At 53.5% G+C, this 24567-nt stretch overlaps 1 protein-coding gene across 1 annotated transcript in view; it reads right to left on the reverse strand.

Annotated features, from left to right (window-relative positions):
• The window catches only part of LRIG1 (leucine rich repeats and immunoglobulin like domains 1), a gene marked incomplete at its 5' end in the record, with an annotated part of 119135 nt that overhangs the window by 22739 nt on the left and 71829 nt on the right, over nucleotides 1-24567 (reverse strand). The window contains 6 exons of the mRNA XM_082662610.1: nucleotides 4703-4783; nucleotides 7196-7339; nucleotides 10132-10275; nucleotides 13116-13259; nucleotides 14757-14900; nucleotides 17161-17298. Of these exons, the coding sequence (XP_082518736.1) occupies nucleotides 4703-4783; nucleotides 7196-7339; nucleotides 10132-10275; nucleotides 13116-13259; nucleotides 14757-14900; nucleotides 17161-17298 (795 nt within the window). The remainder of the gene's footprint in view (nucleotides 1-4702; nucleotides 4784-7195; nucleotides 7340-10131; nucleotides 10276-13115; nucleotides 13260-14756; nucleotides 14901-17160; nucleotides 17299-24567) is intronic.

The raw sequence follows: 24567 nt of genomic DNA on the forward strand, positions 1-24567 counted from the left end.
CCAGAGAATTCCAATCACAGTCTCATAAGTGACTGTCAAGAGTTTTCTCAGAAACCCAAATCTGCCCCTGCAGTACACATGGAAGAAACGGATGCCTCTTCCATGGGCTGTCATCCAAAGGGAAGTCTGTGTTGGAACTGGGGTAGGGGTGGCACCTAGAGTGGCTGGACGTTGGGAATGAAAAGCATCAAGGTTCCAGTTTTCCCTCCTCGTTATCAGATGCTCTGATGAGAGCCCACCAAGGAGTTCCCTCTAACTGCTGCTGGCACAGGAAATTCTGCCAGCGAACACCTGAGGTAGTGCTGACAAGTATGGGGCTCTTTGACGATGGTGTCCACCGGGACTCTCCAAAGGGTAGGTTAAGAAGGACATGGGCTGCTGGGAACCAGCTCCTGGGAGGTCTCAGCACCGCAGGTGTGGGACAGGGACTCCTAGGCACTGAGGGCAGGTGGTCAGGAGAAAGCCTTAGAGAAAGGCAGGCCGGCTCAGCCCCTCGCCAGGAGGGGAATTCCTTGTCTAGAACCCACCGAGGACCAGGGGAAAGATCTCGACTAAAGGCCAGATCTATCTTCAGACCTTCGTTAAGACGGGACCCACAAGGGAAAACAGCAAGCACACAGCCCTCCCTGAGAAGAGGGAAGAAAAGAAATGCGAGCCTTGAAGAAAACCAAAGACGGCAGGGCAGCCTGGCACCGCCTGCCACACGGGCCCCGGGCTCCCACCCAAGTGCCAAAGGCTCCTGGGGCCCGGCAGGCAAGGACCAGGAGGCTGCCTCCGGGAGATGGGATCACACACACAGAGGACCCAGCCCTCGCCAGGGGACTCGGGAGGCAGCCGGACCACAGGGCTGCCGCACCCCAAGTGCGTCAGGATGGGTGCCCTCCCAGGTCCTCTGCTGATGCAGCCCCCCTGGCAACTCTGGGCTCGGCCCTCAGACAAAGCAGCTCTGTGCCCTGCCTCCGGAGGGTAAAGGAGCACAACGGCCAGAGAGCCCTTTGCCTTCTCCTTCTCTGGGAGGCGGTCTGCATGGATGTGAGAACAACCTCACCCAGAAAGCGTTTCCACAACTGCACCACAGAGCAAGTCCAGCCAGCACCAGCCCGCAGGGCACCAAAGCCCGGCGCTACTGAGAGCACTGCCAGCCTCTCACTCACTCAGATGCCCCAGGCCGAGCCACTGCGGGCTCCAGGTCCTAGTGAACGGTATTGAACTGTTTAGTGAAATCTTCCGTAAACGAGATCCAGGAAAAAAAGCTGTGCTTTATATCATCCATTAAATATTAGTCACGTTGGCCTCTCCTACCACGAGGGCAGGCTGTTACTCCTAACGGCGACAATACCAATAAAAACAAACTCTCAGATGCTCGATTATCCAGGAGCGCACCTCCTGTTGGTGGATTACAGTAGGTCCTCACATTCCCCAGCAGGCGTCTGCGGGTGGGGGCCGGGGCTCGGCTGGCAGACTGTGGTTCCAGTGACAGGCCGCTTTGTGCGCACGGGAGAGCTGGGGCTGTGGGCCAGGTGTGTCCCCGTGCCTGTGTGCCACGTGCCGGTGGGCAGCGGAGACATGGCGCACCTGATCGATGGCTCCCGGAAGGCAGAGCCGGCCCCACGTCCCCCGCGCCAGCGACGTGGAGCAGACGGCGACCCTGGGGATCACCTATCACACCCTCTCCCCCAGCCCCGCCAACCCAGCCAAGGGTCTTCCGGCTCTTGCCGCCTTCACCCCAGGAAGGCTGAAGGGCAGCGGCTACTGCTGTGTCACTCGGCCCCCTGCCCCCAGGAATGCCCCGGAGAGAGCTGGAACCACGGGGCGGCACCTGCCTCCTCTTCGTCCGCAAGTGACCGAACCCTCCCCTCTGCGGCTGACCTGTGCTCCAGAAACCCTGCCTCCCCTACTCCCCGGGCTATGAGCTCAGCAGGCCCCCAGCAGGTGTTCCAAAAGCATTCTGCAAGGAGGGGCGTCGGGTGGGTGCGTGTAATGAACGCCCTGCCAGGAAGCTCCGGACTGAGGAACCCTCCCAAATGGCTGTGTTCAGCAGCTGGAAAAATGAAGGGCAGGGCAGGCTTCGCAGACGGAAGCCTTTTATGGCTCCGCTGCTCACTTGTTCCTTTCCTGGAAGACGTTTTAGTTTCGGGCTGCCCTCGGGCACGGCAGGGAGAACCCCGGGTCCTCAAGTAAGAGAGTGCAGGCCAGCTAGCGTGTCCACCTTCCCTTCTGAGGGAGGTCTCTGACCTCCGCCCCTCAGTTGCTTCCACCGCCGAGCCCACCAGCGGCTCTAGAGGGACAGCCCCCCTCCTGGCTGATGTGAGCCCCCCCCCATTTGTAATGGGTCCGACAGACTCACCCCCAGGCCGCTTAAACAGGGCCTCTCGGTGGCACGGCCACGCCGCGGAGCGTCCACGCATTGCTCTGGGGAGACCAAAGCAGCACGGGTTCCTCCCCGCTTCATTCAACAAACGCTGACTCAACACCGTTAGCCGTTAGGAAGGCGGCTCCAGGCTGCACACAGGCTGGTGTATGCGGAACCAGAAGCCCGGCGTCCCCAAGGGCCAGGCACACCTCACGAGGCAGGAAGAGCCTCCACGGCCCGCTCACAGTGCTTTCTAACCGGAGCTGTGCGCCCGGATCACAGGAAAGCATGGGCCTTCCTTTTCCCCCCTTAATGTGGAAGATTTCACACACCCGCATAGGCAGACGGGAGGGTGTTGTGAGCCCCACGTGCCCGCCACACAGCTACGGCCATCACCTGATGGTGCCAATCCTGTTCCGTCTCTGCTCACTCCTCACTCCCAACCTGGGCTGGACCACTGGGAATATCTATCACATAGTTTTCTTTTTTTATCCAAGAAAAGGATTCTTTTTTTTTGTCTTTTGCAACATAACCACAACACCATGGCACCTAAGTAAATGACTGCATATATTTAATCATATTAAGGAACCACTGTCACTGTCCCAATTTCCCCCAGTTGTGTGCATCTCTCTGGTTTTTTTGGAAAAGGATACAAGAGGCTCCAGGCCCAAGATCCTGATCAGTGGGGCTGGGTGGGAGGAGACTGGACACTGCATTTTACAGTGTCACCGTGAACCCACTGCTTCCAAACACCCACGTCAAGCGGCCAGTGCAAGCAAGGGTTACGGGCACTCGTGCTGCCTTCTTGGGACTTTACACAGGACTGTTACCCTAGTCCAGTGGGTCAAACGCCGGACTGTTACCCTTGTCCAGTAGGAGAACATGCTGGGGAACAGACAGCAGGCGATTAGGAAAGCGGCTCTAGGCTACGGACAGCGAACGGCTTTTGCAGAACCGGAAGCCCTAGTGCCCTCAAGGGTCACCGCCCCTAGCTGGCAGGGAAGAGCCTCCTGGAAGCCGCGACACCCAAGAACCGGCTCCAGGTTCCACCGCAGGGACAGGCCCCGCAGAGAAGGCTTGTGTTGAATGGCTGCGCAGGCGCCCAGCCCCCCGGCTCCACCATCCCCGCAGCTGCATCCCGAGCTTGAGGCTCCTCTGGTCAATGACAGGCCTCTGTCCCACCCCGTCGTGCTGTCCTGGCTCTTCCCAAACCTGCTGGGTAAAGGGCCCAGGAGGTGGGGGAGAAAGGAGCATTTGTTTAGGGGAGAAAAAGAAGGCCGACAGGCATTTGGGACCCACTATCAGAACGCAGGAGCCTCAAGAAGAGAACGAATCCTCAGACAGCCAAAACGGCTGACGCGTGCAACTCCCAGACTAGCAAACGCGTGAAAAACCCCACTTTTCAAAACAAATTAGAAACGTTAACTCTGCAGAAAGCCCCTGCCTCCACGGGCTTTCCCGGAGCCTCGCCCTCCACTGCTGCTTTCAAAATATTTACTTTATCCTCGTGCTCTGCTCGGCTCGCCGTCACCACAACAGGCTGGGGGAGACGGAGTGGGGGCCGTCTTCTGTCTTGTCCTCCTCCAATCCCTCCCCCACAGCAGCTAGTGAACAGTGATAACAGCTCCCACCCCCGTGCCTGTATGTTCCTTGGGAGGCATCTGTAGCGAGTGCTGGGGAGATGCAGAAAGAGGGTAGGACTAGGGGAGGCACAAGGCTTCGGGGCAACACGGGTGAGTCCCAGGCCTGCCGCCCACCGGCTGTGTGATCTTGGGCAAAATCCCTTCCCCTGTGTTTCCTCATCTGCAGCAGACACACGCACGCGCGCGCGCGCCTCGCAAATTCTAGGAGCATAGAAAAACAAACCCCAAACACCAGAAACCTTGAATAAAAAACAGCTACTGTATGGTCATGATTGTTTCCGTTTACGATTATGATTGACAACAAAAAAGACTGCCCGAAGACTCAAAACCATCAAGAGTTACTTGGCTTTAGACGTTTAGAATTTCTAGAAATTCGGTAAGAGGGCAAGACTCCTTTGAGCAAAGAACAACAAAAAAGTTGGCTGTTTTCACATCAGTCAAGAATTGAACGGGAGAAAAGACCCAACAGGCCTCCAAACACCAGCTCTCTAGCCCCAAAGAAACCAACACCCAGGGCGGTGATGAGGTGGTGGGTCAGGGAGAAGGTGGGATGCCTTCTGCCCCCATATTCAGACTTTCCTTCCCAAACAAAAGAAGATAAATGTGCCAACGCTCCCAGGGGCGGGCGCAGAACACAGGGTGTAGGGGCCCGTGGAGCCGTCTCCATGCACCAGCCCCACGGATCTTCCGACGCCCAGATACTCACAGCTTGCTGAGGCTGTCAAGCCCTGTGAAAGCACCACTGGTGTCCTCGATTGTCCCCGAAATCTCGTTGTGGTCCAGGTCCCTGGGGAGGAGACAGACAGAAAGCTCACCATTCAGTCTGTGGCAGGAAGAGAGACTCACACCCATTCTGCCACCTTGAAGAAGCTCAAAACATCTCGGTGTGTTCTAGGTGCCCAAACGGAACATCCAGTTAAGATTAGAGGCGTGGGCTTCCCTGGTGGCGCAGTGGTTAAGAATCCACCTGCCTATACAGGGGACACGGGTTTGAGCCCTGGTCCAGGAAGATCCCACATGCCGCGAAGCAACTAAGCCCGTGCGCCGCAACTAGTGAGCCTGTGCTCTAGAGCCCGCAAGCCAAAACTACTGAGACTATGTGCCACAACTACTGAAGCCCGCGCGCCTAGAGCCCGTGCTCTGCAACGAAAGAAGCCACCGCAATGAGAAGACTGCGCACCGCCATGAAGAGTAGCCCCCGCTCGCCGCAACTAGAGAAAGTCCACGTGCAGCAACGAAGACCCAACACAGCCAAAAATAAATAAATAAATTAATTAATTAAAAAAAAAAGATTAGGGGCATGACCACTCAGCCACCCTGCCGTGAGAACTGGCTTTCTCAGCCTCGCAACACAGCTGACGTAGGCCTTGGACTGGCAGCTCCCCAGCTGCATGTGCTGCTCCCCAGTGGGCACATGCCAGGCCCCAGGGGAAAGCCTGCTTTGGATTCTGCCCCCAAAGAGCGGACTTCTGTCCACTGCTCTGAGAATGAGTCCGAAAGGTTCCCTAAGGTTCCCACCTGCTTTCACCCCAGGGTCCCTTTCCTGGACTTGACCGAGAAACTGCAGAAGGCACATGGAGGAAAGGACAGGGAAGAAAGAGGCCCCAGCACAGGGCCCTCTCTAGTGGGTTTGGCGCCCAGAGCCCGTCTCCCCCCAGGGCCTGCACAGGTGCTGACTCTCAGCCAGGGACGACATCTGGGTGCTGAGTCAGACTGGTGACCCAATTGCCAAGACCAGAGGACCAGGCCAACTTTTCGGCCCAGTCTCCGCCAACAACGCAAATCACAAGGCCAATGACTCAGCTTCCTCCCCCAGCTTCCAAGGGCAGGTCACCCCAGCGGGCAACACACCCCACCTGGCGACCAGGCCCCCATGCTGCCCTGGGCTGGCCCGCTCCAACTTTCCACGAGCTCCGCCACACCTTCCCCTCCTGAGCCTCAGGAGACGCGGGCCAGGACCAGAAAGGATGCTGCTCTCGGCTCCTGTGAGCGCCCGCGGGGAGGGGAGCTCAGACCTTGGAGAGAAATGCTCATTCTGACCTTTACTTTACAAGCGGAAGCTCAGAGCCGAGATCCTGAGGCTGGAAGGGCCTCGTCCTTTCATCAGGTTCCTCCCATTATCTTGGTCCTGAAACACCCGGGACCCGGGGCTGCTGCTCTGTGTCTCCCTGCTCTGAGCCCCAGCTGCCAAAGGTTTTTTCTCACTTCTCTGGCCTCCTGAGTCTGAACGTCCCGGCCTTGTCATCCAGCACTGCCATGGCTCCGAGGCTGACCTCGGCTTGAGCAGCCTGGCGTCGGGCTCTTTCTCACTCCTCCACGACGGCCTGGCAGGAAGCCTCTGCCGCCTCTGCTAAGCGCAAGTGCAAAGGCCTTCCTCCCCGGCACGCCGGAATAGGCCGCTCTTTCTGCAGGGGGCATAGCTGGGAGGGAGGCCTCAGACCCCACGGCCACTGCCTGTTGAAATCCAGATGCCGCTCCCACCGTCCCCAACCCCCGCTTTATGGCTGCTTGTTCTGTTGCCTGGAAGTTCTCGAAAGCCCAGAAAAGCCCAGAAAATTTGAAGTCCCAGAAAAGCACCCTGCAGCAACTCCTGGCAACTCCCTCCACCTCACGGGGAACTTCGAGGGAAATGACATGATCATCTCCACTGTGTTAAATGACCCTAAAAAGGCTCCGGGAGAGACACGGGATTCCCTCATCACCTCTTCTGGAAACGGGCGTCCTGGATGCAGGCTATATGCTGAAGAAGTTGAGACGCTAGCCCAAGACACGAGCCTCAGGATTGCCCTGGCTCAGATAGAAATACTCAGAACTGAAACATGGAAGTCGCAGCGGGAAGGCTCAGGATGGGAAAGACGGCCCCAAGGCTGCTGATCTGGGGGCGGCAGCGCGCAGCCTGGGGAACCTTTCCCACTGCCGGACCCCACGTCCCGCCAAGCGCACTGCAGGAACCAGTGCGTGGTGATGACAGTTTTCTTTGAGTCGTCATCACTCTAGGCACCACCCCGGGGGGAATGAGGGACACTTTTCTGCTCAACTAGCTCTTTTTCGATTTATTACATGAAACTTTGAGAGTCTGGCACACATCACAGGTCAGCTTTGGATCTAATTGTGACTCAAGACCAATGAGAAGGGAATGCAGTGAAGCAGCTGGTGTGCTCTTTCTGCTCTCCCACCAACCCAACGGGGAAGGACGTACAAGACGCGCAGGCTTTTGAGTCCCCGGAAGGCGCCTTCCGCGATGTGACTGATGGAGTTGTGGCCGAGGCGTAGGATGCTCAAGCTACTCAGGTCAGCCAGGCTCTCCTCATCCAGCCGGGTCAGATTATTGAAGGACAGGATCCTGAGGGAGGGGAGGGGAAAGCAAACATCGCAATCAGGTTGCACGGCACTGCCCTCCCCCTCTTCTCCCGAACGTACAGCCATGGTCGGCCAGTCACCTAGGTCCCAGTGGGAAGGGATACGCCCACGAGGATCCGAGGGCAAAATGGTCTCACAGCTAGAAACCCACCAGGGCTTGATACCCATACATTTTGACTCCTGGAAGGAGGGCTGTAAACTGGGAGCACTACACAGCACAGGGCCATACAACAAAGAACCACAAGGCTCCAACCCCTGCATGCACCTGGTGTCCATGGCTGGTCCTGATTCAGGCCATGACAGATCTCTCATGGCTGTGGCCTGAGACTCTGGACAGGACGCCAGCGGGTTCTCATAGTGAGCAAGGGAGCCGGACAGCCTCCCAGCATTGGCCAGCAGAGGGCACCACCAGCCACTGCCTGGAACAAGCCTTCCTCACTGAACTGCAGGCCTCACCTGGGCAGCACCCGGGGGACCAGAGTCTCCCATCCGGGCTACCTTGCCCTCACCCAAGCCAGCCTCTTAGCATGATCCCCCTACCGTAAGTAAGGAACACACCCCCAATCACACACCTTCCCTGAGCATCAGAATCAATCTTTCTTTCCTCCCAGCACAGTCCCTGCGTCTCTGACATAGCCCTGGGTTGGTTACTTAGCATATTAGTCATCTATCCTCAAAAAATGGAATCTCTGGGCTGGGGCAGGAGGAAGGAAAATAAATTCGGAGAAGATTAGCAAGTTTTTAAAGGTAGCAGGGAGTGACAGTTTTTCTCTCCTGGAAAAATAAGTCATGGTGCCTGTCAGTTGCAGAGACCTGGCAGGAGATCAAAATTACATCCTCACCTGCAATTAAAGAATTTAGTTTAAAGGAGGGGCGGGACACACACGTGGAAAGCAACTCTGAATCTGGCTCCAAGGTTACCTGGGTGTCGGGCAAAATGCTAGGCTGGTCGGGGGACACTCCCGTGACCTTCTCTGCCCCTTTGGAAGGGCACAGAAAGCAGCCGGAGGGGGCACAGGGAGTGTGCCCCTCACCGCTGCCTCAGCAGCAGGGCGCACACACCCTCTGCGATTCAGAGGCTGTGCAAGTACGGGGCCCCCGGGGGCTGAGAAGACCTTTCCCGCTTCCCTGTGGCTCCTAGGCCTGGACAGCGGAGAACCATGGGTCCTGGGAGTTCCCTAGCGGGAACACACACACACACACACAGACACACACACACACACACACACACACGCCACAGGAAAGAGGTGGGACTATTGATTTCTGCATTAGGTAATGATGGACTCACTGAAATATAAACTCCAGGTCAGAGTGGGGTGGGTGGGGAAGGGAGGGGGGGAAGAAGGAGGGGAGCTGGTGGAGGGGAAGAACGTGGACAAATAGATAAAAACACTAGCTGCAAGACTCAGCACTAGGTTTAAACATCCCCTTCAGTTTGCCTGCTGAGGGCAAGAGACAGACAAGAAAGACAGGCTTGGCACTTGTAATCACTCACCTCAGTGGGTGAGCCTTTCCCTACAGTCAAGCCTAGAAAAAAGAAAACCCACCCAAACTGTCTTAAAAAAAAAAATAAACATACTGGACTACAGCAGAATTGAACAACCTTGAACATATTAAGTTGGGATGAAAACCATGTTGAGGAACTACTTTTTTCCCTCCAAAAACCCCAACCTTCTAGACATGGGATTAAAACAAAGGGACACGACTGTGTCCACCAAGTCCCAGGAAATGCTGCTTTCATGATCAACGACCCACCGGGACATGGCAGGATAGCCCAGGCCCCAGCCCCTCCCCACCCAGGAGACAGCCTGTCACTGCGGGTGTCAGGGACCCTGGGTGCCAGCTCAGGGGATCCGAGTCCCAGCCTGGAGCCCCGTGGGGGAAATCTCTTTACGTGAAGTATAAGCACACATTTCCGTCTGCACGGGAGCCTCGCCACCAGGCCGAGGGACCCAAAGCTGGGGAGAAGGAGCCAGGTGCCTGGGCCACTTGTCAGGGGAAGGACGACAGAAACCACATGACAGAAACTACATGCACGTAGAAATTCTCCCACTGTCAGTGTGTCACCGTCCCTCGGGTTCACTGTCCTTTCTGTGTTTGAGCCCCAATACAGGCGCACCTCGTTTTAGTGCGCTTTGCTATATTGCACTTTGTAGATATTGCCTTTTTTTTTTTTTTTTTTTTACCAAATTGAAGGTTTTGGCAACCCTGTGTAGTCCGATGATGGACAGCATTTTCTAGCAATGAAGTATTTTTTAATTAAGATCTGTATCTTTAATTAAGATAATTTTTTAAGACATAATGCTGCTACACACTTAACAGACTACAGTATAGCATGAAGATACTTTTCTATGCACTGGGAAGCCAAAAAGTGTGTGACTTGCTTTACTGAGGTGGTCTGGAACCCAACATGCAGTATCGCCGAGGCCTGCCCGGAGCCCCTCTCGTGAGAGAAGCACGTGTTACGTGGTGGAGCCATTCGTAGACAGAGGCTCTCAGAACAGCCACCCTTCGACAGCAGCCCCTGCTAATGTGAACTGGGGCGAAGAGTAGAGATGAGGTGGGCGTGAGGCCCCAGTGGCTGCGATCCGCAGGGCCTCGGGGTCCCGTTCTGGGCCTGCCTGCTGGGGGCTCTTTCCTCCCTCCGCAACAGGCCCCTGAACCCCCAAGCCCGCCGTGCCATGGGACGTGCGGCCCAGAGTTCCCCAGGCTCTGGAGGAGTCACCTCCGGGCTGTGTCCACAAAGCACCTGCGGAGCCAGGAGGGGACACTCACAGCTCGTGCAGCTTCTGGCAGAAGCTCCAGCCGTCGCGGTGGATCCGGGAGATGGAGTTGTTGCCAAGGTGGAGCTGGTGCAGGGCCGTGAGGCCGTAGAGCGAGCCGCTGTTCACCTCCGTCAGGCTGTTGTACTCCAGGTGCCTGCAATGACGGCCACGTGCGCGGGGTGAGCGTGGACCCCCGGGGGCTCACGCACCCACCCAACCCACGGCGAAGGAGCGGCTCCCCGGCGTCACCCAGGATCCGACAGCACTGCTGGAGAGATTAGTGAGGGGAGTGTGCGCACCTACATGTGTGTGTGCACACCTGTCTGGGGGGCAGGAGAAGACACTCAAAGCAACGCAGATGGCGGTGAGGACCCAGGCCGACTGAGAGAGCTCAGAGGCCAAGGGGAAGCTCCTAGAAGCAACCTTACCAGCCGAGTACAAGCGAACCAGCACACACACAGGCAGAGGAGCTCCGAGCAGAAGGCAAAGCCCACTCCAGAAAGAGAAAGAAGAGCGATGAGGAGGAAGCTCGCATCATTATCCCCATCTTGCAGATGAGAAGACTGAGGCTGGGAGAAGCTAGGGAACCTGCCTAACGCTCATTCCCAGCTCAGCCAGAATTCAAACCTGGGCCTCGCTAACCAAGCCTGGGCTCTGGACCACTGCGCCAAGAAACACGGTTTGAGCTCTGGGGTCAAACTACTGGGATTTAATTCTCAATTCTGCCACCTGGCTGGTTGAAGGAGCCTGAACAACCATAAAGTGGAGATACCCAAGAAGTATCGACTCCACAGGGCTGTGCTGAGAAGGAAGAGAACGCAGGTCAGCGACTCAGCATCGTGCTGGGAACTGAGCTCCTGCTAAATTACGGAGGGACGTTACTACCATCCTGCTTCTCGACGCCGCATAGCCCGGCCACGGACAACTCCGCCCCATGGGACTGGCCTCTTGAACAGAAGCTACTACTTCAAATGCTGCTCCACGTTCAGTATTACAAGGGCTTCAGGCAACCAGGTTTCACTTTTATCCATCGTCCTTTTTCTGCCTCTGCTCAAAAGGTTAGCCTTTAATTTATAAATAACCTCTAAGGCAACTCTCTCTTCACCCCCCAACTGGTATGAATTTGTTCACCGTAAAACCCAAATGTCATGTGCTAAGGACTCCATGTTCTTCTGAGAATTCTGACTCCTGGCCCTCCCAGCTCATGACCACCTGGGTTCCAAAGTCCAAAATGACAGTTTTAAGAATGTCAAGGAAAAGCGTGTTCGATTATGTAAAAACAGAGGCAGAGCCACGCAAAGGTGAACAACGAAGAGAGGGAGAAGCAAAACAGCAGTGCTAAGGATGTCATTTTACAAAAAGTGTGTGTGGGCGCGTGCGTGTACGCGCATGTGTGTGTGTGTGTGTGTGTGAGACGGTGTGCATATCGAGAGATGCTCCTGATAATGAGGACGGCTCAGAGGGTTGATGGAACCGGACCTGGAGTTTTTGTTTTTTGTATCAGTTGCAAAGATACCTGATAAAAGGCTTAAACGGAGTGATGTAACTTGTAGAGACTGGAAGGGCAGGGGGGTGTCCTGAGCGAGCTGAATCATTGACAATAAAGCAAGAAATCTCATGGTAACACATCAAGATAGTGGTACAAGTGTATTAACTGGGAAGTAACCACTACAAATAGAAAACCCCAAAAAGAGAATGAATGGAAGTGACTGCTTGCCTCATGGGGGTGGAACTGGGGGAAAGAGAGAATGGCAGCTGGGATTGGTGGGGGGCAACAACTACTTTTCTTTACAATTTGATTTTGTTCAACTGTGAGTAAATGTTTCTTTTGATTAAAAATAAATAAATGTAAATGCTGAAAAGCTGAAGCTTGGTAACTGCCTCGTCTGCCCTTCTCCGGATGCTTTTCCATCCCTCCACAGGCAGGCAAGCCCCGTGATTGTCCACATCTGGCTGGAGCGAGCGCTCCCTCGATAAAAGTGGAACATCTGCAGCGAGTGGCTTGATTAGTTCACAGAACATAAATAAATCTCTCAGGATGAACTATACATTTTTGGCCCACCTGCACATCAAGAAAGATGGTCAAACCCAAAGTGAGGAGAGAGGGAACTTCCTGTGGCGTGCGCGAGACAGGAGAGGATGTGGGAAGGGAGACCACTGTCCTCCAAGGCGGCAGGGTGGGGGTCTAATAGGGAAGAACAAATCTGACTCCATCTCAGATGCCTCTTTTACTTTAACCTTCGCCTTCTATTGCTTTTGCTTCCAGTTAAGAATCTTGCCTGTAGCGTGAAATATACAGGGTAGCCCATTTTCAAGGCTCTGACCTTTAAAGGTGTTAACACTTTTGTATTCACATAGAGATAAAAAGTTGCAGATAAAGGTGTTAACACTTTTGTATTCACATAGAGATAAAAAGTTGCAGAACAGAGACTAACATTTGTATTGTTGGAGGTTTACAGGAACATCGGGACCTGACCTACACCCTAAGCTGCAAGGACAAAGGATTCCTACACCAAGAAGTCTGCAACAACCAGCCACGCCCCTGCCTCACCTGGCCTTTAAAAATGCTTTGCTGAAACCCTCTGGGGAGTTCGGGGTTTTGGGGGCACGAGCCATCCGTCTCCTTGCACGGCCCCGCAATAAACCTTTCTCTGCTCCAAACTCCGACGTTTTGGTATTGTTTGGCCTCATTGTGCGTCGGGCACGTGCACTTGTTCTGGGTTAACAAGGGGAGGGGAAACGGGGAGGGGAAGCAGCCCCAGCAAAACAGCCCCTCTTCCAACCTCACGAACCAACTCGCTTCACTGAATCCAATGAAACTCCCCCCAAGAGATTTTCTTAACCTGCAAGAAAAACACCCTGAGGTTTGGCGAAGTCCCCAAAGACACTGAGTGGCGCCCAGCTGAAGTCCCAAAGGGCAGGGGCTGGGTCCGGCCGAGGTCCTAAGTGGTCCCTCAGCGCCTGCAAGAATCCCCGGCGCGGGCCCGCACTCACAGCGCCTGCATCCTGGCCAAACCCCAGAAGGCGCCGTCCGTCAGCCTGCTGATGTTGTTTCGCTGGAGCCTCAGCACCTCCAAACTGTCGAGCCCTTGGAACGTCAGGCCCTCGATGAGCCGAATCCGATTCCGATTGAGGTCCCTAAAGAGACGAAGCCAGCGGTTCAGAGCGTCCCCCACCCACGGCCCCGCCTACAACCATCGCCACGCGGTCCCCAGAGACAATCCCGGGAAGCCGAGACGTACCACAGACGTGCACGCCCATGTGCATGCAGACGCTGACGGGCCATTGCTAACTGGTGAAAGGGGGGCCCAGAGCTCCCAGAAGCCGGTCCCACTGCACCCCCGAATGAGCGAGTGCTCCCATTTCTCCCCCAAGCACCCATGACTCTGCAGTGAGGAGGGGGTATGACTCAGGAGGTGAACGTCTTAGGTGAGCTGTCTCTTAACTCAGCAGCAGAGACCCACACCAGATGCCTCAACCCAGGAAAAATCTAACCAACGGGTATCAAACGGCAACGACGTTTCCCACCGAGGCACTACTCAGGTCTCTACTGATGGAGGGAAGTGACTGCCCTCAGGGGCGGGCATCTGGGCGCACTGCGAAGCGTACACACGGGCTTCCAACCCCCGTGCGCTGAAGCCTCACTGAGCCAAAAGATCTCAGGAATCTGGGTGAACTGGCTCCATCGGTAACACTCAAGCAAGGGAGCACACAGCCTGGCCAGAAAGCCCTTGCATTTCCCCAAATACTTCCGCAGCGTCTCATGACCCACATACGGCCCTGAGCATCCAGAGAGCTTCTCCAGCACTGGAGAGGGCACGGCCGGGCCCCGCTGCGCAGGTGTGTCGGAGCGGCGGGAGGGAGCAGGGCGGGGCACACCCCGTCTCGCCACCAAGACTGGCCGTGAACACTTGTGTTGTTCCGCTTAAACCAAACATCGATTATCAGCTTGTTTTCCCGAGGTAGCACTCTTCTGATACAAAAAAAGGACACCGGCCAACAAAACAACCAGGGGACAAACAGTCCATCAGGTTCTGGTAAACAGAGGTTCTCTTGACTCCAAACCCTGGGCCATTCTAGGAGGGCACTCAGCCGTGCTGGTCGAAAAAGTAAAGAATGACACCCTTTCATTTAAAAAAACAATCCATTAACTACCTTCTGAGATTAAGGAGATGAAGGTGGTGACCCATCTCCTGCTTCCTACCGCTGGCTACACTGACTTCCTCTCAAACTGCCCGAGCAGTGCCGGACTCTGTAATGTCCACAGTACAGATTATCCGGGTGCCTTAAAGAAACACAAAAACCTCGGAGATAAGTAAGGAACCCCACGCCCACAGTCTAAGCATCAGCCAGGATCAGCTAGGCAGCAGGATTCCGCACTGCGTTTTGGAAAGTGCCGATGAGGACAGGCATGTACGTCCTCGGCGGACCTTTCCTGGGCAACCTGGGGCGGCCCGCAGGCACCAGACCCAGCTTCTCATTTGCGTTTATTAGGCTCTGCGTCCACGGTAGTGGATGCACAGCCTGACCGAGGGGCAGCGGGGAAGGGGGTGCATTTGGATCGAGGTCCTGGGGGAAATCTGGCCTCCGTGAAGTGTGGCTAAGCTGAATTAAAGTGCAGGTCTCTGTACTCACAGTTGTGTCAGCCGGGGTAACTTGAAGGCTTTCACAGGAAGCTGCGTGATCCTGTTTTTGCTCAGCCGAAGCGTTAGCAGCGACCGTGACAGACCGTCAAACGCTCCCGACTCCAGGGTGCTGATCCGGTTGCTCGCCAGGTTGCTGGAATGATTCATGAGAGAAAACGCGGTGGTCAGTAGGAGGCCTTCCTCGTTCTGTTACCGACACCAGACCTGCCTGAGTTAGGAAAATGAGCTAAAACACACCCAGAAGGATGGGTTTCCAACGAGACATCTGTCGTCCCGAGGCTGCAAAGCTCACCTCTACTCCCAGACTCGGGTGTCAGGATCATCCTTGTCAGGCTCGACGGAAGCCCTGTTTGAGCCCAGAGCTTGCTCTGCTCGTGGCCGGAGGGGTTTACCCCAGGAGGATGGGAGGGAAGTCAGTTACCTCCACCCCAGCCATCCTCACACCCCAGCTGGGCCGCTGCAGGAGTCCCTCGCACCCACTACCCAAGAGTTAGGGTTCAAGGTCGGTGAGAAGAACCTTAGGCAGCAGAAAGTCCACTGCGAAGCAAGGTCAGAGTGGATGTCATAATTTGGAGAAACAGCCTTTAATTTTGAAGTGGGTCTCATTGTATGACGTGTAAATGCCCATAAACCAATTCATTTAAATAATTTTAAATGTGTCAGAGAAACATTCTAGTTAGAGAGATCTGCATGAGTGCTTACCAGTGGGGAGAGGGGAGGGGAGAGGGGAATTAAGAGGTACAAACTACTAGGTATAAAATAAATAAGCTGCAAGGATATACTGTACATCACAGAATATACCCAATAGTTTATAACAACTATAAATGGACTATAATCTATAAAAATTCTGAATCACTAGGCTGTACACCTGAAACTTATATAATACTATAAAATCAACTGTATCTCAATGAAAAAAAAATTGTTTTAAGGGGTCTGCATGGAATCCCTTTAAAAAACAAGCAATAGTTGCATGGGATGTCCACCTACAGGATTACATGTGCAAGGGGCACCTCCCCTCAAAACGCAACGCACTGGGCAGCTAAGGTCTGTGCATTCTGTTGTATGTAAATTACATCAAGGAAGGGGGGAAAAAGGAGAGAAAAGGGGGTAACGATTTGGTCTTTCCTATGAGAAGTTATCCCCAACACTTTTCCTTCTACCTTCTCTAGACCAATGGTACTTTTTGTGGCTTAAGCAAAAGAGAAAAAAGGCCAGAGAGCATTTTCGACATTGGGGAACGGAATGGAAGAAGGCATTCTTCGTCTCCATCAGGCAGCGGCCCAGGACAGGGCACATGAGGATTCTGTGCGAACGGAGCTGGACTGTTTGTTCTTAACACTCCAGATTAAAGAAGAGTCTGTGCGATGAAGATACACCGGCCAGCATGTGCCAAAGTACAACATCCCCTGCTTTTAGGCAGAGAGAGAGAAGGTCACTGCAATGCAGTTTAGCAGTCGTGGTTTCTCTGTCCCAAACAAGTCAGTGCCAGGTGGCAGCCGGACACCTTTCAAAAGCCCTCACTGAGGGCTGAGCACTGCCATGTCGGCCCAAGGATTAGCCAAGGCCTCCTTTCTCCAACTCTGGCGTTTTGACGCAGCCTAAGAAAGAAACCGCTCCTCTCCTCGGGGATCTCAACAAATCTGTGTGCCTGGCCTTGGCCTCTGAGCACACGGGTCACAACGACCCCTAAAGCCAGCCTCACGAACAACCCTCCAAAGCGCTCACTAATAATGCAGGGGATGGGGACTCACCTGTCACCTGAACGTGCCTTTTAGCCTGAGTTTTCAGTTTCTTCCCCAAAGCAACATTTTCCTACCAATAAGCGGTGGGTTAAACAGGCTTTGACTGTTTTTCTTCTGTCTGCCAACTGGTGGGGTGTGAGATGGGGCAGTAGGATGGGCAGAAGAGAAACAGACCGACGGAGAAGCTCAAGAGAACTCAGAGGACACACGAGCACTGGCTGGTTGAGCCTCTGCAGAGAGGTTTCGCTCCCATGTCACTCATCTAACTACCCCCAGACCTTTGTTCTAAGCTTTCGTGGGAGGCAGCCCAGTGAAGGAGAAAGGAAACAGGCTTTGTGGTCAACACAGCCACGTATTTCAGGCCTAGAGTCTGCTCTTAAATGGTCAGTCTGTTAGGCTACTGAACATCTCCCCGCCTCAGGCTTCCTCAGCCACCTCTACAGCCAGAATAACGCTGCTGGACTTGGAGATGCTCTATGAATGGGCTAACAGAGGACTACGGACCTGGGTCTCCTGCCCCCTGCCCTGCTGCGGGAAGAAAAGGGAGGTGTGTGCCCGTCTCACTGACTCAGCCGGGCCACGCTGGAGGAGAGGAGGGAACGTCCACCTGCGTCCAGACCTGGGGGCTGCCGGCAGACCCAAGGCACTTACAGCTCCTTTATGGGCAGCCCGTGTGGGAAGCAGGTGCTCCGGATCTCTGTGATGTTGTTGGAGCTTAGATCCAGCACTTCCAAGGAAACGTAAGCCTTCAGCTGACTCCCTTCCACGCTGCGGATCCTATTGTGTTGCCTAAGACACACAAAGGAAGGTGAGTCCAGCATGTCATTTTGCAAAGAAACTATTTTCCTTAACACTTCTTCCAGACATTTTTTTCCCTAGCTGCTTTGCAATTTCAGAAAATTACAAACGCTATGACACTCCCTTTTTATTTTATTATTATTTGGCCGCGTCGGGTCTTAGCTGTGGCACACTTAAACGACATCTCCCATCCCTCTTTCCATCAAGTTCTTACCTGCAGACTGGGAGCTAGACAGAATGTCAAATTCTTTGTCTGTGACAAGTTTGTCTGCCCAAGTTCTAAGCCAGGCTACTCTCCCCAAGGACAGGAACACAGGAGTGATATTTCGGACGTGTGGAGAGCCGCCTGGCATGAACAGCACTCAGATCTTACTGGTACACCTTCCCACAAAGGATGTGCCCAGTGCAACCAGCCAGCTTCCGATGTGGCTCGCATCTAGAATCTTCAGAACCTAGTCCAACCCCATCACTTACAAGAATGCAGGCACCAGAGCCCAGAGTTCAGATTAATCCAACTGAACGCATCATCACATACCTCACATTTCACCAACACCTGCCATGTACCAGGCGGGGCGACAGGCACAAGGGATGAAAAAAAGATTGCAAAATCCTGACAACCTAATAAGGGACACAGGAACTCAGTGCTGGGTCCAACTGGAAGCGAATCCCCTGCACCTCCAACTCCACACTCTTGATAGCTCTGTTCCTCAGTTTCCTCATCTGGAAGATGGGGCCACACCCTTTACTTCAAGGATATGGAGGATCCCACCTGAACCACACTGCTGTGTCTGGCAGATGTTCACGTAAGTGTTCAGTGTTTATCTCCCTCCAAGACTTACTTGTCCTTTAACCCTCTTTCTAAAAAATCCCGCAGTCTAACCCGCCAACCAGTATTTATTAATCAGGAGAAATTCGACAGACGCTAACCAAGGCTGGAGGGAGCAGGTGGCCCCCATGTGGGTTTCGCTCTGCCTGGCAGATTCAAACCACCGTGGCCCCGATCCCAATACTCAGATATTTCAGAATCTGGAGTGGTAGCGCTGGGCCTCTGGGCTCCAGCCTTTCACTCAGGCCAGTTTCTGAGTAAACAGTATCGGGGTCTCCAGCCAATCAAAGCATTCTTGAACACGATACAAGTGAGCCAGGCGTCGCTAACCAAGTGGCATCTCTCTTAAACAAACACTTGACCAAATCGTTTCCAACAGGCATAAACAAGGCCCTCTTTCCCAGAAGCTCTGGGGCTTCTCGCCGACGCCTTTGTTTTCTTCCCCTCTCTCCCAGGCCCTGAACCCAAAAATCCATTTACAAGGGTACAGCTCCTTTACACACAGCAAAGCCACAACAGAATGAGAGGCCCCTTTTCCCTCCATGTGCCCCACCCCCAAACTACTTCCTTTGAGTTCTTTATTAAGTTCTTAATAAAGATAGTCTCTTCAGTTTTCTGACTCCAAGAGAAAAAGAAAAAAAGAATAGAAAAGAAGACCTTTATTATGTAAAGTATGGGAAAAAAGAACAAGAAATAAAGGGAGTAGAGCTGAGCCTCATCCAGGAACTCTGAATGCAGTACCAGGGAGCTGGGAAAAGAAGGTCTGAGGAAAGAAGGGAAGGGGCGCCGCTGGCCCCAAGTCACACAAAGAGGGACCATACACAGTCCAAGGGACCACGGGACAGCTGCGAGCCCCCGCCCACTTCTCCCACTGCCCCTCCACCCCGTCCTCTCCTCTGGCTCTTTCATCTTACACCTTCCTTCTTTTTTCTCATCTGTGTATTTATGCACTGAATCAAACATGTTCTGGGCCCCTGCTCTGTGCCAGGCCCAGGCTGGAGGAAGGATGCTGTGATGAAGACGGGTCTCTTTCATACACTGGAAAGAGGTCCCTGTTGAGCAGAAGAGGCAGCCATGGAGATGAGAAACAACGGAGCGTGGGAGCGAGGACGGATGAGACCTGCCGGGAGGGAGGGCGGAGCTGGGGAGGATTCTGCCGGAAGAGGCTGCCGGGGCCAGCTCCAGAGGGTGGGATGTGCGTGCTGGCAGGAGACGGGCCGGGCAGAGGCAGGGGGACCATATCAGGCAAGCCCTCGCAGATGCCCTGAGGAGTAGGGCATCCATGTCCCAGGGGACCAGGTGAGAGGTGGCGGCAACAGAGAGACAGACACGAGAGAAGAAGAAGAGAGGGGTCCACAGGACCTGGAGACGACAGATGGGGCTGCAGAGAATGGTGATCCTAAATTTTCTCGTTCAGAAATGCTAAGGTAACCAGGCGACTGGCTAGACCTTCCATCCTTGCCCTTATGGCCTATTCTCAAGCCAGCAGCCGTAGAGATGCTGTCAGGACATCTCACAGAATCTCACTCCTATCTGATGAGGAGTGAATATCTAGAAGACACAGGAACTACAACTCAACAGCAACAACACGAAAAACCCAAACGACTCCATCAAAAAACGTGCAAAGGGCTTGAATAGACATTTCTTCAAAGAAGATAAATGGCGAATGAGCACGTGAAAAGACGCTCAACTTCACTAAGCGTTAGGGAAATGCGAAGAGATAGCACCTCACGCCCACAGCATGGCTACTATTACAAAAAAACTCCGGAATGGCACGTGGGGCAGAGGATGTGGAGAAACTGGAATCCTGGCGCAGCTGCTGAAGAAAATGGTGCGGTAGTTCTTCGAAAAATTAGGCACAGAATTATCAGCGTGTGACCCAGCAATCTACTTCTGGGTGTTCATCCAAAAGAAATGAAAGCAGATCTCGAAGAGTTATTTGTACACCCATGTTTATAGCAGCATTATTCACAGTAGCCAAAAGGTGAAGCAACCCAACGGATGGATGGACGGACGGACGGACGGACAGATGGACAACCATGACAGGTGTACACATACAAAGCACTATCATTCAGCCTTAGAAAGGAAGTTCTGACACACGCTATTAACACGGATGAATCTTGAGGACACTGCGTTAAATGAAAAACCCTATGACTCCATTTCCATGAGTGCCTAGAGTAGTCAAATTCATTGAGACAGAACGTAGAGCGGCGGTTGCCAGGGGCTGGGGGGAGGCGGAGCGGGGAGCTGTTTAATAATTTTGGAATTTTCATTTTCCAAGATGGAGAAAGCTCTGGAAATTGATTACACAACACGAGTGTACTTAACACTACTGAACTGTATACTTAAAAAATGAGTAAGACGGTAAATTTCATGTAATGTGTGCTTTACTACAATTTAAAAACAAAACAAAGCAAAAATCAGCCAGCTCACAGGACTTGTTTGCCTAAAACTCAGATGACGGCTTTCCTGTCTCACTCAGGAGAAGTCCTTACGATAGCCTCCGAGGCCCCTGTGGTCTGCCGCGCACTTGCCTTGCTGCTCACTTCCTACTCTTCCGCCTTGTACTCTGCCCCCCACACTGGCCCTCAGACACGGCAGGCAGACGCCTGACTCACGACCTTTGCACTTGCCTTTCCCATTGCTTGGAATGAATGCTCTTCCCCCAGAGATCCGCAGGTCCCATGCCCTTACTTCCTTCCCATCTTTTTTCACATGTCACCTTCTCAATGAGGGGTCCCTGGCCACAGTCTCCCCCCACCATTTCTCCCTCCTCCCTCCCCCCCCACTCTCACACTTTCCACTCTCTTGCCTGCTTTATATCTCTCAGTATTTTTTAATTATCATCTAATACATCCAGTATTTTGCTTATTTCTACCTTAACATCTTCTCTCCCACCAGGATGTGGCTCCATGAAGGCAGAGATGTTTGTTTGTTTTGACCACTGCTGGGCCTCCAACCCCTGGAATAGGGTGAGGCACACAGTAGGTCCTCAATAAATAACTGTTAAAGGAATCACAAAGAATACAGGTTGAATTCAGAAAGGCTTAGACACAGATTTGGGACTCATCTACATTTAAGCAGATGAGTTTAATCAGGAAACATGAAGGAAAGAGTTTGCCAACTGCCCCATGGCAGCACTGCTCAGAGACAAATGATCCAGCCCACAGTGGCTTCAGAGCTTCTTGGAGCTCAAAGAATGCACATCATCTTCTCTCCCCAGATCTGGTCTCTCTGCTCTAGACTCTAGCCCAGCACCCTGATCAAACTCTTCCTGAATTCCTCCTATTCAGGAAAGCTGACCACACAGCTCTATCTCCCTTCTCTCACCAGAGCAAGAATCACACCTTGTTAGACGTCTCTGTGGACCCTGGCAATTCCACCCAAGGCCATGAGTTCTTCATGGGCTGGAACATGGCATGGCATTGAAGAACATGGCCCTGCCTGAGTTCAAATCCCCATTATACCACTTACAGGTGTGAACCGCTATATAGGTGGTGTGAAGTTCCCAGGCCCTGTGGGCTGATGTGACCTGACATGAAGCAGGTACTCAATGAAATGAGTTCTGCTTTTTATTAGCCATGTCTGTACCCTCAGAGCGATGCTCTGACCTAGTTTGCAGCGGGTGCTCTGGAAAAAGAAGGAATGAATGGTTCCTAGTCCTGCCCGACACTTCAGTGCAAACAGGCAGGCCTGATTCCTTCTTGGGAACAAAGGGCTGACTCAGAGCTCTCACTCTTAGCTTCATGCATGAAACGAGGCTGCTCCAGCTGGAGAGTGTCAAAAACCCCACCACTGAGAGACTGGGCTATTTGGGGAGCTGTGCTTCAAATTAAATCCCAGATTGAAGCTTCTGCAGGATTCAGGGGGCCTAGAGATCTGGTGGGTCCCCAACCAGCTGGATTACATCCTCCTCCTCACTCCTGTAGCACGTGGGACTCGGGCCCACGTCCCTGACCCCAGCCCACCAAACCCTTCCCCACCAGGGACATCCCCTCCGGACACCTGTCCATCAAGGTTCAAAGACTCAGTATTCAGGAAAGCCTCCCTCCTCCTCCTTAAGAGGTGTCCCACTTTCATAAAACTCTGCATGTTTTAATGCCACATGCAACACGAGCGGTTATGTCACTCCTGTAATGTTAACTAACTGTCCAGTTGTCAAGGCCCCCGTTCATCTTTATAACGTCTGAATCCTTGTCCAAGTTCTTTTTAACAACAGCCGACCAATTACCGAACACACCTCTAGGTAGCAGGCCCTGGGTGAAGGCTCCGTGAAAAGACACAGCAATCTCAGGAGGAAGGCACTATTATCATCTTTACAGCTGAAGACACTGGGGCTCAGAGCTCTGCTGGGCTTCAGCCACGGTCACACACTGGGACACGAAGAGGAGCCAGCGTGCAAGCCCAGGGGAGCGGGACCCCCCAGCCCATCCGAGAGGCTCTCCAGGCGGAATTTGAGGTGCACTGCCCCAGGTTCAATCCGTAAGCCTTCGGCAGAGCTTGGCTACATGTGACTGCCGGCTGGCTATTCCCGGGTCAGCTCACACTGGTCTGTGTCATTGGCCCCAGCCAAGCCGGCTTTTGTACCAGCCTCCCAGAGCCCTGTGTGAGCGACAACGCTGCAGAGAGCTGCGGAGGGCCACGCTGAGCAAATACGGCGGACGAAGCTCCGGCTCACAGTGATGGAAGCTCCGGGTGGAAAGAAGAGGACAGTGCAGGACAAGCTGCAAAGGGAGGCCCTCAGGGCTAGAAAACGAGAGTGAGGAGAGGGCAGGGGAGAGGACAGTGTTAGAGGAGTACTTCTAACCGGGAGCAGCCCAGCCCTTTCTCTGCCACCAAACAGAACTAGAACAACTCTGTGGTGACAGGGACTGGGGGGAGGGGTGGCGGCCAGATCGCGCAGCCTGTGCCTCCACCCCGGGTTGGTGTAACCCTCAGGCTGTCCTCTGGGGTGCGGAAACTGTAATACGGCAGAAGTCTATTAAACCAACACCTGTTAAAGGCTTCACAAATAAAATCCGGCTTCAAAGGCAGGCAGCGGGAAAGATAAGCTCTCTCCACTGGGCTACATTTTCAGAGTCGATGTTAAATTAGACAGTGAAACACCCGGAGGCATTTGAAACCAACACTGAAAGCTTTTCATCATAAGTGATTGTTCCACTGTGGTTCTGTACACGGGGGTTTAGAAGGTAGTGCCGTTCGTGGTGGAAAAGATCTCGTGTCACAGATAACAGCCAGGAAGAAAGGGCGAGGGGATCAAAGGAGTCAAGGTGGGTCAAGTGGATTACAGCTGGTTGCTGAAACTATGCACCTACAGTCTACACCAGGGGTCAGCCATGGAGTCTACAGTGGGCCAGATTTTAAATATTTTAGGCTCTGTGTCATGACAACTCAACCCTGAAGGTGGGGTGTACAAGCAGCCGCAGACACTATGTGAGCCGAGTGTGGCTGTACTCCAAGAAAACTTGCTTGACCAGAGCAAGCTGTGAGGCAGATCTGGCCCCTGGTCTACACCACAGAGCAACCGGTTTGGATTTCTGGGAGGCAGGGACCCAGATTCTAATTCTCGCTCTGATGCAGCTTTCCAACTGTGTGTCAATCACTCTTTTTGAATCTGGTTTAACCACCTGCAAAATGGGGCTAAACACCTCTCCGCAGCAGAGAGAACCCTCTCGTGCTCCCTCCAAAACCCAGTTCATACATCAGTCATCATCATCTTTCCCAATGACGTCTCTCCTACCCCTTCAGGAAGTGCAACGGAACCTAAGTTTACATCATTCTCACGCTCCTCAGAAGATGATCCAGGTTCCTGACCGGGGCCAGTGGAGGCAGGCTGGCAAACAGTGATCTTACAGAGAGCAGACATTCACGCTGTGTATCCTCGCTCTTTTTAGTGCTTCCAATGACACAGAAAGAAACACACCGAAGCCGGCCATCACACCAGTCCTAATATCTAAGCAGGCGTGCCCTCAGCTCTCCCAGACAAGTAGGGTGACTCACAGCAGTACACGTGGTCAACTCCTGCAGTGTTGACTCTTACTAGATACAGCAAGTTTTCCATCATGTTACCTCAACATCAAACTTTTAATAATCAGCAAAACTCCACTTACAGCTCTTGCCTCATCGGAACCTCTGGCTAAGAAATAGTTTCACACAATCTAGCCCAGAAATGGGGGTAAAAATGTAATACACCTGCCACCACTCCCATCCCTCCCCCTCCCGCCATTCCCCACAGTGACCCTGGCAGACGTGGTTAATCAAACTCCACACCCTGCAGCCTCTGAGCACCCAGAGCACGTTGCACCTGGCCCATCACCGTGCTGCCCTGGAATTCTTCCTACGGCCCTGCACCACCGCACCTAACCCCACTGGCCCACGTAGCAGGTGATCAAAATGATCAGGATGAAGGCGCGTACACGGTATTAATGATTTAA

Source organism: Grampus griseus (assembly GCF_964374135.1).
Source record: "Grampus griseus genome assembly, chromosome: 10".
NCBI lineage: Eukaryota > Metazoa > Chordata > Mammalia > Artiodactyla > Delphinidae > Grampus > Grampus griseus.